This window comes from Carcharhinus amblyrhynchos, chromosome 6 (assembly GCF_965287045.1).
Source record: "Carcharhinus amblyrhynchos chromosome 6, sCarAmb.v2.hapA, whole genome shotgun sequence".
NCBI lineage: Eukaryota > Metazoa > Chordata > Chondrichthyes > Carcharhiniformes > Carcharhinidae > Carcharhinus > Carcharhinus amblyrhynchos.
The window spans coordinates 46,254,507-46,274,165 of record NC_137329.1 but is presented as its reverse complement, the minus strand read 5'-3'; the positions used below and the strand labels follow the sequence as shown (position 1 = coordinate 46,274,165).

At 41.5% G+C, this 19,659-nt stretch overlaps 1 protein-coding gene across 3 annotated transcripts; it reads left to right on the top strand.

Moving 5' to 3' along the window:
* Positions 1-9,185: 9,185 nt before the first annotated feature.
* armc7 (armadillo repeat containing 7) lies at positions 9,186-19,659 on the top strand. Of its 3 annotated transcripts, none has more exons than XM_080190373.1 (4): positions 9,186-9,207; positions 15,460-15,576; positions 16,953-17,096; positions 17,944-19,659. In XM_080190373.1, exons 2-4 carry the CDS (start codon positions 15,480-15,482, stop codon positions 18,279-18,281), a joined length of 579 nt encoding a protein of 192 aa, XP_080046499.1. In that variant the 5' UTR covers positions 9,186-9,207; positions 15,460-15,479; the 3' UTR covers positions 18,282-19,659. The 3 variants fall into 3 exon arrangements, with proteins under 3 accessions (XP_080046499.1, XP_080046497.1, XP_080046496.1); XM_080190371.1 differs by lacking the exon at positions 9,186-9,207 and adding an exon at positions 9,303-9,402; XM_080190370.1 differs by lacking the exon at positions 9,186-9,207 and adding an exon at positions 12,127-12,401.

The following is a 19,659-nucleotide window of genomic DNA, read 5'->3' as shown; positions in this document are numbered from 1 at the left end:
CAGGCTGGCCAGTGATTGAGCTCCAGAACTGTCAAACCCCAGCACGAATAGGCCCCACGTCCCTCTGGTTTTTAATGAGATTCCCAACTGGGATCTCTTCAGTGCACAGAGCGTGGAGATTCAGATGAGAAGCTGAACTGACAAAACAGTCGGGATTTAGAACAGTTCTCCCACCAGTTCAGCACTTTTGGGAGAATCATGGCCATAGTTTCGAGTCAGGATGGTGAGTGGTTTGGAAGGAAACTTCAAGGTGATGGTGTTCCCATGCACCTGCTTGTCCTTGTCCTTCTAGATGGTAGCAGTCATGGGTTCATTAAACTCACCTAGTGTCAATACACTGATGCCTGTACCTTAGCAATTTTTAAATGTGATATTTTCCATGTTTTAGGTAAGTGATATTGACCTGTCCCTGATTTTATTTACATGTACAATTGTTGGATGAGAGCGAGATCCTGGAATGACCCTGGAATTTTGTATAGGCATGGTACATTGGAGAGACCATGCAGACACCACAACAATGGATGAATGATTGCCGCTCGACAATCACCAGGCAGGAGCGTTCCCTTCCAGTTGGAAAACACTTTAGCAGTCATAGACATTCAGTCTCTGATCTCCAGGTAAGTGTTCTCCAAGGTGGCCTTCACATAAGAACATAAGAACATAAGAACATAAGAAATAGGAGCAGGAGTAGGCCATCTGGCCCTTCGAGCCTGCCCCGCCATTCAATAAGATCATGGCTGATCTGTCGTGGCTCAGTTCCACTTTCCCGCCCTCTCCCCATAACCCTTAATCCCCTCTCTTATCAAAAACCCATCAACCCGCTTCTTAAAAATATTTAGCGAGGCAGCCTCCACCACTTCAACGGGCAGAGAATTCCAGAGATTCACCACCCTTTGAGTGAAGAAGTTCCTCCTCAACTCCGTTCTGAACCGCCCCCCCTTTATCTTGAGGCTGTGCCCCCTAGTCCTACTGTCTTTTTTGAGCGGGAAGAGTCTCTCCACCTCTATCCTATCCATCCCATTCATCATCTTATACGTCTCAATGAGATCTCCCCTCATTCTTCTAAACTCTAACGAGTACAAGCCTAGTTTATTCAGCCTCTCCTCATAGCTCAACCCCCTCAACTCCGGTATCAGCCTAGTAAACCTCCTCTGCACTCCCTCCAAGGCCAAAATATCCTTGCGCAGGTGCGGCACCCAAAACTGCACACAGTACTCCAGCTGCGGCCTCACCAATTCACAACAATGCAGAATTGCTGAGCAGAAACTGATTGCCAAGTTCCACACATGAGGATGGCCTCAACTGGGATTTTGGATTCATGTCACACTATCTGCAGCCCCCATGACTTGCCTGGGCTTGCAAAATCTCACTAACTGTCCAGGTTGGAGACAATACATACCTCTTTAACTTGTGTTTGGCCCTTTCTCCATTCACATTGTCTGTACATTTAAAACTTGATTACCTGTAAAGACTTGCATTCCAGCCGTTATCTTATAAATTGAGTTTGTGTCTGTATCTGCTCTGTTGTCAATACAGCTCCCACTCACCTGATGAAGGGGCTGTGCTCCGAAAGATTGTGCTGCCGAATAAACCTGTTGGACTTTAACCTGGTTTTGTGAGACTTCTTATTTTGTATGCTGCCAGAGGATGAATTCTTTATTTGTTATGTAATTTGTTTGATTATGTTTTATCAATAAAATTTTGAACTTACTGGTACAGTCTGGCTTTTGATTTCTTCACTAGTTTTCATAGCACACATTATGATGCGCAAGACCTTAATTATATGGTGGGTAATTATCTTCCATAAATTGGGTCCAACCAGGATAAGCAAAAAATAACAAGTGGGATAAAAACAGAAAATGCTGGACAAACTCAGCAGGCCTAAGCAACAGCAATGGAGAGAGAAACAGAGTTAACCTTTCGAGTCCATATGAACTGAAGAGGGGTAGAAATATAAAAGCAAAATACTGCAGTTGCTGGAATCTGAAACAAAAACAGAGAATGCTGGAAAATCTCAGCAGGTGTGACAGCAGGTCTGTGGGGAGAGAATAGATGTGGAGATGCCAGCGTTGGACTGGGATAAATACAGTAAGAAGCCTCACAACGCCAGGTTAACTGAACTCTGCTTAACTGAGGAAGGAACAGCATTCTGAAAGCTAGTGGCGTTTACTACCAAATAACTCTGTTGGACTTTGACCTGGTGTTGTAAGACTTCTTACTGGGAGAGAATAGAGTCAATGTTTCGAGTCCAGATAACCCTTCAGATAGAAATGTAATGAATTATGTAGTTGGAGAGGTGAGTGGAGGAGGTAGGGCAGAATAGAAGGTCAGGAATAAGTCGGAACAAAGGTATCATGGACACAAGACAAAGGGAGTGTTGATGGTGACATTAAGGATTAAAGAAGTGCTAATAGTAGCATAAAGGTCAGCAAGAATTGTTTTCACAGCCAGAAAAAGCTGATCAATGGTGATTGCTTCCAATTGTCAACCAACCAGCAATCAGTGCTGCTGTTTCCCACTGGGAAATAACAGCTGCTTGGCAATCAGGATCGACTGTTCCCTGTTGGCCTCGATTCATGGCCAACAACAGTTTCACCATTCCAGTGAAACTATTTCTTCTTCTGGAGTTCATAGATTTTAGCTGCTTGTAAATTCCTGGGATCAATTTGAAGTCAGTAAAATTCTTGTAGATTTCAGAACACCTATTGGTCACTACGGCTTTCTTTTTTTTTGCTACTTTTGCAATGGTAAGAAAGTATGCTCTATGGTGTGTGATATCTGGATTGTGATGATTGTATGAGAGATTTGAGGATTGTACAAAGCGATGTTTCCAGTAAGTCATTTGATATGCTGTTTTGTAGAGTCAGGTGTTTTACACCAGGAGTTCCTGACCAGCAGTCCACAACTCTGGAGATTGCCATGAGAAGGTTTCAAGTGGTTCATTGCTACTGCCTTGGCTTTCTCAACACATCAATCTAGCCCCCGGATAGGTTCAGTTATTACCAAATGAAAATAAAGTATTGAGTCAAGATAAACATTGACCACGACATTTACTTGTGTTCATCAAAGAAACCTCCACAACTTCACAGAACTCAGGAACAGCAATATATTAGTATGTTAAGTAAAACAGAAACAATAAACATATTTAATTTCATAACTAATTTTTATATTAAAAATACTTTTATTGTCTTACAGGGGTCAGTGGTAGAGGGTTTCAGAAGCAAGAAGGCGGAGGACTCATATTTAGCAGCATACTTTGCACATATTCTGCTGTCTCCTGCAAGCAACAATGTCACTTGAGTAAATACAAGCCAAAGGTACTCACAGTTTTATTGTTATTTAGTCAGGGAACTTTGCAAAATATTTGTCAGTTTTAACTCCAGGTCACACACACTCAGCAAATAACAACTGGCATTTTGTCTATTTTTAAAGATTATATTGTAGTTGTGAGACATGCACTCATTAGCTGGATGAAATGTGATAACCAGAGTGTGACATCTGGCATAGGCTGACGTATGACATTGTTTTTACATTATTAGTTAACACTGCATGACATTGATCATGATGAGAATGCACTATTTTGTAAAGAAGGATACATTATACCATGTTAATCAAAATGAATGATTGTATTGTTGAAGTATAGCACTATATACATAATATGAACAATTACACGATGTAGGTTCATTTAAATTAATCCTCAGTTGGCTTGCAAGTCATGCTGCAGAACATTGACTTTGATTGTAGGAAGCTGCAGACATTTTGGCTCCAGAATTAAATGAGATATATAAATTTGAACAAGACTGTGTGGCGCCTGAAATGTGACATCTGGAGTCCTGAAGTATTATAAAATGTTTTAAAGTTGAATAGAGAGAAAAAATATATATATTGCTACAATAATGTGAGTGATTGGAGTCCATTTCTTGAATATCAGTCTAGGTCACAGATGACGCAGGTACAATTGCAGGATCAACTGATGAACAGTTTTGACTCTTTAAAACTGATGTACTTTCCTGTTTCCTATCTTTTCTTACCACTCTCTCAGCCACCTTTCAACAAATCTTTGGCCCCTTGATTCAGCAAAGCTGTCCAGTATGGTCTGTTGTTAGCCATATTTTCCTAGCTTACAGTATTGATATGATATTGCAAGTTTTACTTTACCAAGTATTTTAAACTTTAGTGTTATGATGATCATGAAGACCACAGGGGAACATTAATACATTTACTCATGGGCTTTGTGGTGTATGAACTGCCTTACTGAGCAAGTGAAGGCTCCCTAATGGGAAGCAACCAAAGGGGGTTTTTACGCCTGTAACTTTGCCTGGATTGAAGTTGTAGATCCCAAGGTGAAAACTACCTGACTGTAAGCTGTTGGAGCGGCCTTTTCCATTGATGTACAGCAAAAGGTGTCAGTGTCGGGAAACTGGTATTTGGCTGAGTTATTACATTCTAAATGTGATTGCTGCCTTTCTAATATAAAAAAAATCTTGTTGTTTAGCAGTTAGTTTTCTGACACAGTTAATCCTAAGTAGCAGAGCTTAAGTGCAACTTTTAGTGTGGTTCTAGTGTAGTCTTGTGCCATGATCACTGCCTCTATATTGATGGTAAATCCAAAACTATTCCCAAAACAATTCTTAAAAGAAAAATATGCTTAAAGGCAGAGAATAATACAATATTAAAACCATCTCAAATCTACTACAACAAAACTATTCCTAAACTCTTCTGACAGAAAAAACAAGTTTTATTAACCTCTTGCACCACATTTAATAGATCCACCCCATCCCCTGAATATAATCATTGGCTGGAGTTTTACTGGCTGCCCAAGGCTTGTAAGATTGTGCTTGGGGTCAATGGAAAATGCCATTCCTCCAGTCTTGCCCACCCTGAAATGAGGGCGGGCGTTTTGGTAAAAGCAGGGCCATTATCGGGGCGGGTGTGCCGGTAAAATCAAGGCCATTATCTCACAATCCAACTTACTGGGGGAGCCTTGAGCTTACACTCACTGTCAGTGTGAATGTTGGCGGGGCTCAAGATCCAGAAGTCGCTGGAGAGTTCATGATTTCAGATCTACTCCATCCCACACCAGTGACATCTTCAGGTTCATACCCATAATGGGTTTGAACCTGATTTACATGGATTTAAAGAGATTTTAATATAATTAACCCTGCCCCTCACCAGATATTGATTGCCCCCCCCCACCATACATAGACACCTGTTTATAACAGGTTCGCTTAGATGTGAACCTGATAGAGGAGAGAGACATGGCCAGACAGTGACCAGACTCCCCAGTGGAGGCCTTATGAGGGAGATTCATTCGGATGTGGTGCTGATCGGAAGTGGACAGAGGAGCTGGAGATTGCTGGCAATAGACTTTGAGAAGTTGTGAGGGAAGATGTGATTCTTATTGAATGGCGGGGCAGGCTCGAAGGGCTAGATGACCTACTCCTGCTCCTATTTCTTATGTTCTTATGTGATGATTGGAGTGGTGGGGGAGGGGGCTGATGATCAGAGAGGCAGAGTGGTAGAGAAGTGCTGACTCCAATCAGAGTTGGCATTGGGAGTTCCTGGAATCTCTGTGCTGGGCTGCGCAGGGGGTGGGGCGAGGGACAGAATTACTCAGGTTATGATCAGGGTGCCCTTAGAGATGGCAGGCTGATCTCTGTGCAGCTAGGTATTGCTGACATGTTGAGGCTGTTCACTTGCTTAGTGTGGTAAGGGATTCACTCAGTTACCCAAATTGCAGGTACACCAGCAAGTGCACATGGGGGAAAGGTCATTCACCTGTTTTGAGTGTGGAAAACAATTCACTACATCATCCACCCTGCTGATACACCAGTGAGTTCACCCCGGGGAGAACTTTCACCTGCTCTAAATGTGGGAAGGAGCTTGCTCAGCAACACCCACCCCTGCCCACCCCCTGCCATATGACGTCATGAAACTTGCCCCTTGTTTTTTTTTTGGAAAAGTATCATAAGACCTGGAGAGAAAACTGACGTGTTTCTCTGGAGAGGAACACACTGGTTTTCTCACTACAAGCAACACTGCCATTTGTTGGTAAGATTTAGCCCATTATTACTCCTGTCTGCATCAAAATATTTTGTTGAATCAATTTCAAAAAATGAGATGATATCTAAAAAAAGAAAATTGTTGTTTTATTGATGGGATGGTAACAGAAATAAATGATTAATGTCTTCCCTGTTAGTTTTTCACCTAAAAGCAAAATGATGATCATGTGAGCTCTGTATTCCAAAGGTGCAGCTTAAATGAAAAATCTGTCACAAATAAATGGCAGTCAATTTTCTGTGAATGGCTGATATGCAGTAAATTACTGTACTGTCTAATTTCAGACATTTATTATGAATGTGTATGTTGACAAGAGGAGTTAGCAAAATACTGATACCGATTTCCTTTGTGCCGGAATATAACCCAAGTAAATTTGAAGATGGTTTTGAAACTGAATCCCGACATTTAATGTACTGTATGTTAGTACAAAGTGGAAAAATTATATTTCATTATTCATTGCACGTGACATAGGTCATAAGGTAGGGCCATTTGGTCGAAGTGGATTGCCAGAAAGTTTTTTGACACACACACTGATTTAGATAATTTGGTCATTATTATATTGCTGTTTGTGTGGGTCTTGATATGCACACATTGGCTGTTTTGTTTCCTACATTACACTTCAAAGGAAGATGCTATATTCTGACAATTCCCTCTGAATGGATAAATACTGCGGATGCTGGAATCTGAAACAAAAACAGAAAATGCTGGAAAATCTCAGCATGTCTGACAGCATCTACAGGGATAGAATAGAGCTAATGTTTCCAGTCAGGATGACCCCTCGTCAGAGCCTTGAAGTGGGAATGTCCTCCTGCCGCTACATGCCGCTATTTTGGAAGGGTAATCATGATGTGGAGATGCTGCTGTTAGAATCGGGTAAACACAGTAAGAAGTCTCACAACACCAGGTTAAAATCCAAGTTTTATTTGGTAGCAAAAGCCACTATTTGGCAGCACTCAGAGTGCTGCCCCTTCATCAGGTGAGTGGGAGTTCTGTTCACAAACAGGGCATATAAAGATACAAACTCAATTTACAAAATAATGGTTGGAATACGAATCTTTACAGGTAATCAAGTCTTAAAGATACAGAACAATGTGAAGAGAGGGTTAAGCACAGGTTAAAGAGATGTGTATTGTCTCCAGCCGGAGCAGTTAGTGAGATTTTGCAAGCCCAGGTAAGTTGTGAGGGTTACAGATAGTGTGACATGAACCCAAGATCCCAGTTGAGGCTGTCCTCATATGTGTGGAACTTGGCTATCAGTCTCTGCTCAGTGACTCTGCGTTGTTGTGTGTCATGAAGACCACCTTGGGGAATGCTTACCTGAAGATCAGAGGCCAAATGCCCATGACCCCTGATGTGTTCCCCAATAGGAAGAGAACAGTCTTGCCTGGAGATTGTCGCACGGTGTTCATTCATCCGTTGTTGACCTTCAGGTAAGCGTTCGCCAAGGCAGCCTTCATGACACGACAACGCAGAGAACATAAGAAATAGGAGCAGGAGTGGGCCATCTAGCCCTTCGAGCCTGCCCCGCCATTCAATAAGATCATGGCTGATCTGAAGTGGATCAGTTCCACTTTCCCGCTTTCTCCCCATAACTCTTAATTCTATCAGAAACCTATCTACCCGTGACTTAAGTATATTCAGCGAGGTAGCCTCCACCACATCAACGGGCAGAGAATTCCAGAGATTCACCACCCTTTGAGTGAAGAAGTTCCTCCTCAACTCTGATCTAAACTGACCCCCCCCCCTTATCTTGAGGCTGTGTCCTCTAGTCCTGCTATCTTTTCTAAGCGGGAAGAATCTCTCTACCTCTACTCTATCCATCCCCTTCATTATCTTATACGTCTCTATAAGATCCCCCCTCATCCTTCTAAACTCCAACGAGTACAGACCCAGTCTATTTAGTCTCTCTTCATAGTCCAACCCTCTCATCTCCGGTATCAGCCTAGTGAACCTCCTCTGCACTCCCTCCAAGGCCAATATATCCTTCTGCAAGTGCGGCGACCAAAGCCACACACAGTACTCCAGCTGCGGCCTCACCTGTACCCTGTACAGTTGCAGCAAGACCTCCCTACTTTTATATTCTATCCCCTTCACTATAAAGGCCAACATTCCATTCGCCTTCTTGATCACCTGCAGACTGGGTTTTTGCAACTCATGCACAAGGACCCCCAGGTCCCTCTGCACCGTAGCATGCTGCAGCTTTTCGCCCTTTAAATAGTAATCCGGCCTACTATTATTTCTGCCAAAGTGGATAACCTCACACTTGCTAACATTGTACTCCATCTGCCAGGTCCTTGCCCACTCGCTCAGCCTACCCAGATCCCTCTGCAGACTTTCCACACCCTCCGCGCAATTTACTTTTCCACTCATCTTTGTGTCATCAGCAAATTTCGTCACCCTACACTCAGCCCCCTCCTCCAGATCATCTATATAAATGATAAACAGTTGAGGCCCCAGCACCGACCCCTGCGGCACTCCACTAGTCATCAACCGCCAACCAGAATAGCACCCATTGATACCAACTCTCTGCTTCCTATTAGACAGCCAAGAGTCGCTGAGTCGCTCAGAGTCGCTGAGCAGAGACTGATAGCCAAATTCCACACACGTGAGGAAGGCCACAACCAGGATCTTGGGTTCACGTCACATTATCTGTAACCCCCACAATTTGCCTGGGCTTGCAAAATATCACTAACGGTCCTGTCTGGAAACAATACACATCTCTTTAACCTGTGCTTATTGCTCTCTCCACTCACATCGTCTGTACCTTTAAGACTTGATTACGTGTAAAGACTCACATTCCAACCATTATTTTGTAAATCGAGTTTGTGTCTTTCTATGCCCTGTTTGTGAACAGAACTCCCACTTACCTGACGAAGAGGCAGTGCTCCGAAAGCTAGTGCTACCAAATAAACCTGTTGGACTTTAACCTGGTGTTGTGAGACTAAGTCTGACAACACCGGGTTTAAGTCCAACCGATTTACTTGATAGTAAACTCGCAAGCTTCCCACTGGGAAGGGTAAGACACGGCTTGACCCTGTTGCGCATATTCAAAAGCATCAGCGCCGTGGTCGGGTTTCCAGGAAGTGACGTTGAGGTTTTCCCGCAACTTCCGGTGTGAGGAAGCGGGCGCTTGTTCTGTGGGACGAGGTGAGTGAACAGCCAGGAGTAGAGAGCGAGAAGGAGCAGTGGTGTAAGGTTTCCCGGGGTCTCAGCTTTCACCGTGCTGTAAGAGGTCATTAATGTCATTGACCGGCCGCCTTATGCCGGGTGCGGCTGGAACGAACTTCAATAACGTTTCATAGAACAAAGCAGAGTTGCTTCAAGTCATTACTTGAATATCTGGTAACTCATTTGCTCAAACTGTTTATGAAATATGCAACATCTCTACGAGCATTTCCCTCATTTACGATTTCTCGCTGTACATGATTAATATAAGTTCTACCCCAAGTTCCAATGCCCCATCTACTTCCTAAAATATCATCCTGTGCAAACCCATTTGCTCCAGTATTATTTAGGAAGCTCAATGTAACCTTTTGCTTTATACCATTCCTATGAAGTACTTTGGGACGTTTTACTCCTGTCACATATCTGATACAATTGCAAGTTGTTATCGAAGTGCAAATAGGTGGCTGTTTTAGCAAGGAGCTTTTGGGTCACTGGAGTGATGATAATAAGAACATAAGAAGTAGGAGCAGGAGTAGGCCATCTAGCCCTTTGAGCCTGCCCCGCCATTCAGTAAGATCATGGCTGATCTGAAGTGGCTCAGTTCCACTTTCCCGCTTTCAACCCATAACCCTTAATTCCCTTGCCTACCAAAAACCTATCTACCCGTGTCTTAAATATATTTAGCGAGGTAGCCTCCACCACTTCAACGGGCAGAGAATTCCAGAGATTCACCACCTTTTGAGTGAAGAAGTTCCTCCTCAACTCCGTTCTAAACTGCCCCCCCCCTTATCTTGAGGCCGTGCCCTCTAGTCCTGTTGCCCTTTCTGAGCGGGAAGAATCTCTCTACCTCTACCCTATCCATCCCTTTCATTATCTTATACGTCTCTATAAGATTCCCCCTCATCCTTCTAAACTCCAACGAGTACAGACCCAGTCTATTTAGTCTCTCTTCATAGTCCGACCCCCTCATCTCCGGTATCAGCCTAGTGAACCTCCTCTGCACTCCCTCCAAGGCCAAGATATCCTTGCGCAAGTGCAGCGACCAAAACTGCACACAGTACTCCAGCTGCGGCCTCACCAATGCCCTGTACAGTTGCAGCAATACCTCTCTGCTTTTATATTCTATCCTCCTCGCTATAAAGGCCAGCATCCCATTCGCCGCCTTGATCACCTGCTGCACCTTCAGACTGGGTTTTTGCGACTCATGAACAAGGACCCCCGGATCCCTCTGCACTGCAGCATGCTGCAGCTTTTCGCCCTTTAAATAGTAATCCCTCCTACTATTATTCCTGCCAAAGTGGATAACCTCACACTTGCTAACATTGTACTCCATAATAGTGGAGGTGAAAGGGGAGATAGCCAAAACCTTTGTCAAAGAAGTAAGCTTTAAGGAATGTGTCAGTGGGAAGTGGAGAGGTGTGGGGGGAATTACAAAGCTTAGGGTGTAGATAACTGAAATTGACAATAGAGCAGTTAAAATCGAGGATGTCTCTGCAATGCACCTTCTGCAATGTCGCTAAACTCCTATATTTAGAGAAATCTTGGTCTCCAAAGATGTGAACAAAGATTTGTCAGTGTGTGAATGTGCCCTTGCACCCATCAACCAAGTCCCAGCAATGGGTTAAATTGTACCCACTCCCTCCTGGCTCAGATGTGGAGATGCTGGCAATGGACTGTGGTGGGCACAGTAAGAAGTTGCACATCACCAAGTTAAAGTCCAACAGGCTTATTTGTCATTCCAAATAAATCTGTTGGACTTTAACCTGGTGGTGTGGGACTTATTACTTACTGTTCCTGACTCAGGAGAGTAAAATGCACTGAAGTGGAGTAAGCAGCTGCTGAGCAAGCATCTTCTGGCAATCCTTGAATCCAAGTGATCTCCTAATGCAGGGGTCTGGCCCTTTCTTTGGATTCAGTCTATAAGGTCAAGAAAGAGATGCAGATACTAAGCAAGTGTGTGGCTTAAATTCCTGCTGAGACTATGCAGCAAAAACAAATGGAGAGGATACCATCCTTACTCTTAACAGTGAAGAGACCAACACAAGAGGAAGCATTTTATGGTGTAAAGAAAGGGTGCCATGGATTGATTCTGGTGGAAAGGATTATTACAATATATTGGCCAGTCACTGTCTGCCTTAAGCTGGGCAGTCCCCAGCCAATATGATGCTGATCCGCCAACATCTGACTTTCTCTGGTGGTGTGAGGAATCCTACACTGACAAGCAGGCAATATTTTGGTACCAAATGAACAAAAAATGAAGGCTCTCTAGCTTATAAACTGGCATGAGAGGACCACGTGGTCTTGATAGCATTGATCAGCTGTGACCTATACAAGTTAAATATTGATTCTGCTCTTCAAGAGGCGAGATTGGCTGGTACTAGATCAGTATGTGAGACCCATTGTACCTTCTATTGGCATGCAAAAGTGCAGATGACTACAATAGACATGGAGTGAGTTTTTTGTTGTCAACAGATGATTGAGATTTTGACTTCTGAAATCATCATCAGATGGCAGTTTTGTTACCATCATCTGTGCTGGTGCACCAATTAATGTCAAAGACAAAGTAACATTCTGGATGATATTCTGCAGCACTTGTCACATGGAGAAAAGTTATTTGTCCGGGTGACTTTAATGCAAGAGCTGATTCATACAGAGTTACGTCAAGCAAATCTTAGGTCATCATGGCATTGGAAAGATAAACAAAAACTTATATTAGAACTTTGTGCAGAGCATCTTTTCAGCATCTTCCAGGGCAAACATTGGCACAAGGTGTCATGTGTGTCATCTGAGATCTGGCATCAACTTGACCTGCTAATCAGCAGAAGATGCAATTTATCTTGTAGCATACTTCAGACCAACACTGATCACAGTGCAGGATTGTGATAACTATTTGTCAGTTGTAGGGTGAAGGTGCAACCATAGAAAATATCTGAACACGTTGGCATGACAAATGTCAACATTTCAAGCACAAGGGATAACAACAAATGTTGAAGTTTTCAGAAGCGCTTAGGCTGTCTCTTCAAACTGAGGGCTCACCAGATAATGCTGATGAAGCATTGATCAATCATTTACAAAACTACGGTTCCTGTCATTGAAGCAAAGAATGCAGCTCACCTGCCCCTTGACCCTAAGACATTCGACAATCTCATGTTCACAGTTGTGCAGAAGACAGTAAGGTACTGTGCCAACAAATATTAAATCAATCTACGCAAAGGAATACAAGTTGCTAATTGACAGTGATAACCTTTGCATTATGTATGACGGCATTAAAATGGTAGTTGGCCCTTTGAAGTTGCTTTGAATCTCACAGATGGGAAAGTACTCACTGATAGAAACAAACAAATGATTCACTGGCTAGAACATGACATTGAAGCTGCCATAACATATTCAGTGACCTCCTCAGTTTTTTTAAGTCTATTTATTAGTCACCAGTAAGGTTTACATTAACACTGCAATGAAGTTGCTGTGAAATTCCCCTAGCTGCCACAGTCTGGCACCTGTTTGGGTCAATGCACCTAACTAGCACATCTTTCAGAATGTGGGAGGAAACCAGAGCACCTGGAGGAAACCCATGCAGACATGGAGAGAATGTGCAAACACCACACAGATAGTGACCCAAGCCAGGACTTGAACCTGGGTCCCTAGCGCAGTGAAGCAGCAGTGCTATGTGCCGCCCCGCTGGGAGAATTTTTGTCCCATTAGAGATGTGTAATGCAAACGTCCGTCGTGTTGTACAAAAATAAAGGCAATTAAGAGGATTCTACCATCTACCAAGTCATCTCACTTTTCAGTGTCACCAGGAAGGCCTTTGCCAGAGTAATTCTAATGAGGCTTAATTGACTAGCTGGCAGAATGTACCCAATGGCACAATGTGTCTTCAGAGCAGGCAGGCTCATGTTAAACATGATCTTTTTTTGTTGGCTTCAAGAGAAGTATAGAGACAGCAAGCACTACTTACCTTGCTTTTGCGGATCTTACAAAAGCATTTGACACCATGACTAGGATGGGCTTCTAGTGGCTACTAGAAAGAATCATCTGTCCTCCCAAACTTCACAGTTTCCTATGATCCTTTCAGGATGATATGCAAGGCAGCATTCAGTTTGACAGCTCCACTTCTGACAACTGAAATCAAGAATAGGGTGAAACAGGGCTGCATCTTGGTCCTTATTCTGTTTGGTATTGTTTTCTCAATCCCATGGTTTCCTTTCTGACATCGAAGGAATGTACCTCCACGTGTGATCAAACCTCCCAAGACTGAAAGCCAAGACAAAGGTGTGCATTTTGCTGATTAGAGAACTTCTGTGGCTGATGATGATGTTGCACTTGTTGCCCAGATAGAAGACCAACTCCAAAGGCTCATGGATTGTCTATCACATGTTTATGTCAAGTTCTTCCTCACCCTCTGTGTCAAGCAAACTGTAGTTATGGGACAGGGTGCTGTGTCTCTGCCTGTGATGAGACTCAACACACCACTGGAAACAGTCAACAAGTTCTGCTACTTTGGATCTATGGTAACAGATAACCTGTTAACAGAATTTAGCACATGCGTTGGCAAGTATCCATTAACTTTGGCCAACTAACAAAATAGGCATGGAAAATAACAAACTGACCTGTAGAACCAAGATGTAAGCCTGCAAGGCTTGTACCCTCAGCACATTGCTGTATGGCAGAAAAACACGGACTGATTAAGAACAGGACCTCCGTCACTTCCATCTTGGTATCTGTGACACATCCCTGGCATCACGTGGAAAGACAAAGTCACCGATTAAGCAGCCCTTTCTGGGGCATATATGTGAAGAATGCTACCTCTAGTCAAACAAAAAAGGCTTTGCTGGCTTGGGCATGTACACAGGACGGAAGATGGCTGCATTGTCAAGCGTATGACACATTTAAGTTTATTTATTTGTGTCACAATTACATGGACATGGCAATGAAGATACTGTGAAAATCTAGCCTAGGTGCCACACTCTGGTGCCTATTCAGATACACCGAGGGAGAATTTAGCATAGCCAATGCACCTAACCAGCCTTTTAGATTGTGGGAGGTAACTGGAGCATGCAGAGGAAATCCATGCAGACGTGGAGAAAATATGTAAATTCCATACAGACAGTCACCTGAGCCAGGATCAAACTCAGGTCCCCGGTGCTGTGAGGCAGCAGTGCTAGCCACTGTGCTGCTACTATGGAGAGTAACCCTCGCCAAGAAACCAACAAGATGCCCAGAGCTCTCGTTCAAGGATGCTAACAAAAAAGATATAAAAGCCTTCAACATCATTGAAGCACAGGACTGTGCTTAGCACTTCTACCTCACAGCGCCAGGGACCTAGGTTTAATTCTGGCTCTGGGTGACTGTCTGTGTGGAATTTCTGCATTCCCCTTGTGTCTGTGTGGGTTTCCTTCGGGGCTCCAGTTTCCCTCCACAGTCCAATAATGTACAGGTTTGATTGGCTGTCCCAAATTGCCCCTTGTGTCAGGGGGATTAGAAGGGTAAATACGTAGGTATAGGGCCTGGGTGGAATTGTTGTCGGCACAGGCTTGATAGGCCAAATGGCCTCTTTCTGTACTGTAGGGATTCTATGATTCTATCATTTGTGGCAATTGAGAAACTCCAGCTGATGATCAATTCAAATGGAGAAGTCAACTGTGGTTGTAGTTTGTCACCACAAGATGTGGGTTCAAAAGTTCCAAAGTAAACACCAGCCCTGCAACAAAATGTCAACCGAGATCATTCTACACAACCGGCAAGGGGCAGCTTCACATGTGGCTGACTGTCTTTCCACAATCTGCTTGTTCAGCCTTCAGAAATGCAGCAGGTTATCTCATCTGATTTCACCAAGGTTTTGAGCTTATGTTAGCATTATCTCCAGCAGATGGATTGAAAGAAATGTTAAAGCTTAAGTATAAATATTAGAAATAGTCTTTTTTATGATTTGAGAGATATTGGTTCTTCCTATGTCACAATAAGGTTGTTGACTTGATTTTCTAGGAGTTTTACAGGGGAACTGTTTGTGAGAATAGGAGGCATGGTGGAGAAAGAGGTCAGGGATATGGGTAAATCCGTTTGCAGTATGAGTTTGGGACTGAGAAGACAATGGCTGCATGAATAGTTTTGCTCAAAAAGATAAATTATACCACAAGCTCCTTGCATTTGGGCTAATGGTCATTAATATCCCACTGCTATTTACGTACTGCAATTGGCCTAGGTTTTTAATTAGTTTTTTTCTTTTCTGTGCAGCTGATTGTAGTTCAGATGAAATGGCCAGCTCAGGTCGGCTGAGGGAAAACAAATTCCAAGACCGGTTTGATTACCTACAAGCCCTTGTTACTGAGTTTCAAGATACTGATAGTCAAGGTAGGATGACAAAAAATGTAGAATGGAGATCTATGATTATCAGACATGATCTGAGTATGGAACTATGGAATTCTAAATAGTAAATGCTCGAAAAAGAACAATCATTGAATATTTTGAAGCACAGGTGCCAATATTTTTGGCTGTGCTCATGTTTCTTGCTACCTGTGTCATAAATTTATGTTGTTTAGTATTTTTTGATCAATTATATACAGGGATATTTGTTGCAACACTTCACCATGTTGGCTTTTCTAGGTGAATAGGATTGAAGTTGTCTTTCACGTGATACGACACAAGTAGACAAGTCAGATCTCAGATTGCAGTCTGTCTCGGCTGAACATAATCTGTATTTTTTTGTATTATAGAAAAGGAAGGATAGCTACTGAAGTCGAGCACAGAACTCCAGTGATAATGTTTAAAACGTGAAGAATTAAAAATTTTCATTTAAAGGGAAAATAAAACGTAAACATACAAGAAAAACAATACATAATTAGAAAAGATTTTAAAAGATAACCCATAAAAATGACTTAAAAAGTACACAATGAAACTAACTTTTTGGCAATAGTCCTTATAGATTCTTAACTGAAAAATTCAGGTGTATTATCTGAATCAAGAAATTGCCTTTCACCACCAACAGGGATACATTCTTTGACATCCCAAAATCTGATGTGGGTTTTCCAAAGGCAAACTCAAACAAACTACTTCACAAATTGTTTTTCTAAATTCACAACTTTTCATTGCTTTTCAGCATACTCTGATACAAAGAAACTGGTCTTCAGTGGGCTTCCTGCGAAAGAACTCCACTCCAACTGAAAACATGTTCTAATAAATCCCTTTTTCCCCTTTCATGTTCGTTTTCTATAGTCTTCACAAATCTCTTTAAACTTGGGTTCCTCAAATATTAAAGCCTTTCATGTTTCTATATTACCTCAATTTTGGGTCAATAAAATTTAAAATGCCTTCCCCTGTTTACCCATGAATCCCCTGTAAAATGTAAATGTCCTTATTGCCTTTGGACCTCTTTTCAAATGCAATAATTATGCAACAATTTAAACATTTAACCCCAAATGTAAATTTCAAACCTACTTAGTTAACCTATAAATTAAAACCCACTATAAAGCCTCATAAGTGGAAAGACTTCATGCAAAATGCGTTATGCTCCACAGACAATTTGGCTTCAAAAACCTCTCCTCTGATTAACCCTGGAAACACAGACTCAGCTTTCCTTAACCTACGCAGTATATATGGAACACACACAAAAAAATATAACCGTATCATCTCAATGCTCATTCTGCAGTTGTGTACCTCAGTCCCAATGACACTGACAATGCCAATCCTGTGTCTATAAGAGTTAACATTGTTTTATTCTACGTTTTCAGAGGCAAAGGAGCAAGTTCTGGCAAACCTGGCTAATTTTGCGTATGATCCCAGTAACTATCAGTATCTTCGACAGCTGCAAGTTATAGACCTATTTCAGGATATGCTCTCAGAAGATAATGAAAGATTTGTTGAATTTGGAATAGGTAAAACCTAAGTTTATATTTGTCCTTTATTCCACACTCCTTTAGTTGTGGGTATGGATCTTCCAAGCTGTGCTCAATTCCAGGCCCGTTGTCATAATTAATCAGCATTTTTTAAGGAAATAGCACATATGTTGAAAAAAGAGCAACACCAGAAATATTGGTTTCACTATCTCAATATTTTTAGTTTTATCTATTTGTCTGATTTTCTGCGAAGTAACTCTTAAGTTTTGGAATGTGGTTATTATGCTTAACTGTTAATCTTACATGTCCCTTTAAGATCGCTGCTCAGATTTATCTTATAGAAAGGTGATTTACATTGATCCAGAGGCCAGTTATAGATTAATTACCGCTAATAAGGGAATTTTCAGAGAGTGATTACAATTTTCCAGATCAATTTATAAAACTTCCTCAGTATTAGGTTTTTAATCTGTCATTGGCTTGTATGCAATATGGTTGGCTCTCTTTCAGCTCTGGACCCTTTGAAATGTAATGAATGCTCTTCAGACTGTCTTAAAACTTTGTGTAGATAATGGTGGTTTCTTACATGATTTTCCTCAAATGGAATTACGGATATAGGTTTATGGCACCTGTAGATTAGGAGCATTAGGATTTACTTTTATTTTCAAGTATTGTAGGACTTTCAGAATAAGATTATTTATTTGTAGCAATTATAAATCAGTGATCTTGTTGTTTTGTGTGTAAGTGGGAAGGGAACTGTAAGGACATTAACAGTGAAGTTAATGTTTAATGTGGGTGATCATTCATATTTCACCTGTACTTTTACATTACCTGTTTCTCCAAATTTTCATGGACCAGAAGTTGCCAGTGTTTTTTTTATATCCTGCAGGTGGCCTCTGTAACTTATGTTTGGACAAAGAGAACAAGGAATATATTTTACAGAACAATGGAGTTCAGGCAGTGCTGGACTGCTTATCCAGCCCCAATGAGGACATAGTACTGTCTGCCATTACCACATTAATATACCTGGTGACGCCCTCATCCCAGAAAGAAATCACGGCAATACCAGTTGTTGAGTGTATGCTACGTTTCTCCATGTCCAAAAACAAACGTCTAAGTAACTTAGCGACCTTATTTCTAGAAGATTTCTGTTCCCCAGAAGATGTAGAAAAAGCTCAGAACTTACAGAATCACACTGCGCTTGGGATACCACTTCCAAAAGAATAGGCTCAGAAAATTCTCAGAGTTTCAATGCTTCTGGAAATGGTACACTAAATGTGACAGGACTGCAGTACATTACTGGAGTGCACAGTTGGATTCCTTTCTCCATTTGATTCATTTAAAAAGTTCAAAGTTTGCAGGATATGATCCCATTGCAGCACAAACTATGTTAATTGTGCTAAGTTGTTTGGAGTCAGATTCCAAATGTATTTTCTATCTTGCATATGCTATTGGCTGCAGTATAACATGCATTCTTATATATAATTATCATCTGTTTTTAATGCTGTATAAGGGCCAGCTTGTTTGAGTTGATAGCTGTCTTGCCCTTGATATAATTTTAGCTGATACTGAGGAAAAGTTGTATTGGTAGAGGTGTGCTGTCCTTCAGATGAGACGGTAAACCAAAATCTTTACAGGAGAGTATTAAGATATCTTACAATCATATTCAACGAGTGGAGCATTCTTGAGCTAAAGTTCCTGCCTCACCAAGATTAAAAAATCAGATTAATTGGTTATTGGTACAGAATGTCTACTGTATTTACCTACATAAATTGTTACACTTGACAGGTATTTCAACATTACTACACAAGTTTTGTTCCTGATCTTTCAGTGAAAATGATGGTATTGTCTAGTATCTACTATAAGTGCATAATCCTAATTATGTCATTTTGGAACCAGTGCTACACTCTGAACTGAAACACAAGGGAATTATGTCTGCTTTTCTACTGGGTAAAATTTACAGTTTCTATTTTACGCATCAATGGGAATATAATTAAGTAGAAGTAAGGAAGGCTGGAATTTTTAATGTCTCTTTATTCACATTGGTGTGCTCATTTACCTGGTTACACTTTAGAATTTTTTATTCATTATTCATACTTGCACATACAAACCAAACCTTTCCTTCATGTTCTGGGCAGTGTTACTCAATTTGTTTTAGTGTAAACATGTTTAAAATGTAGTTTTTTTTGCCCTCTAATGATGCTGGCCTTCATTGTGGTATAGTTCCACTGGTACCAGTTCCCCTTCTCGCAGTAACGTCATGTTAATACATGTTTTTCACAAGAGTTTGGACTGAGCAGGCTAGTTAACTGAATGTGAGCTTGATCTTGTCCTTACTTAATGAAATTCTGGTTCCTGAATGTTAAGAACTGTGTAAACAATCAAAGACCCTATACACATGACTGATCAATGATTGAACCAGAGGCCTTTCAAGTTTGTGCAGATTGGTATTGCAAGATGTTGTCATTATTCACCATGTGCAATGTCCATGGAATTAACTTTATTTAAGTGTTGTGTATAATATTTTTTATCTAATATATTTGTAAAACATTTACATAAAAGTTGAATTGGGATGCTTGGAATAAACTTAAACTCCCAAACAGTA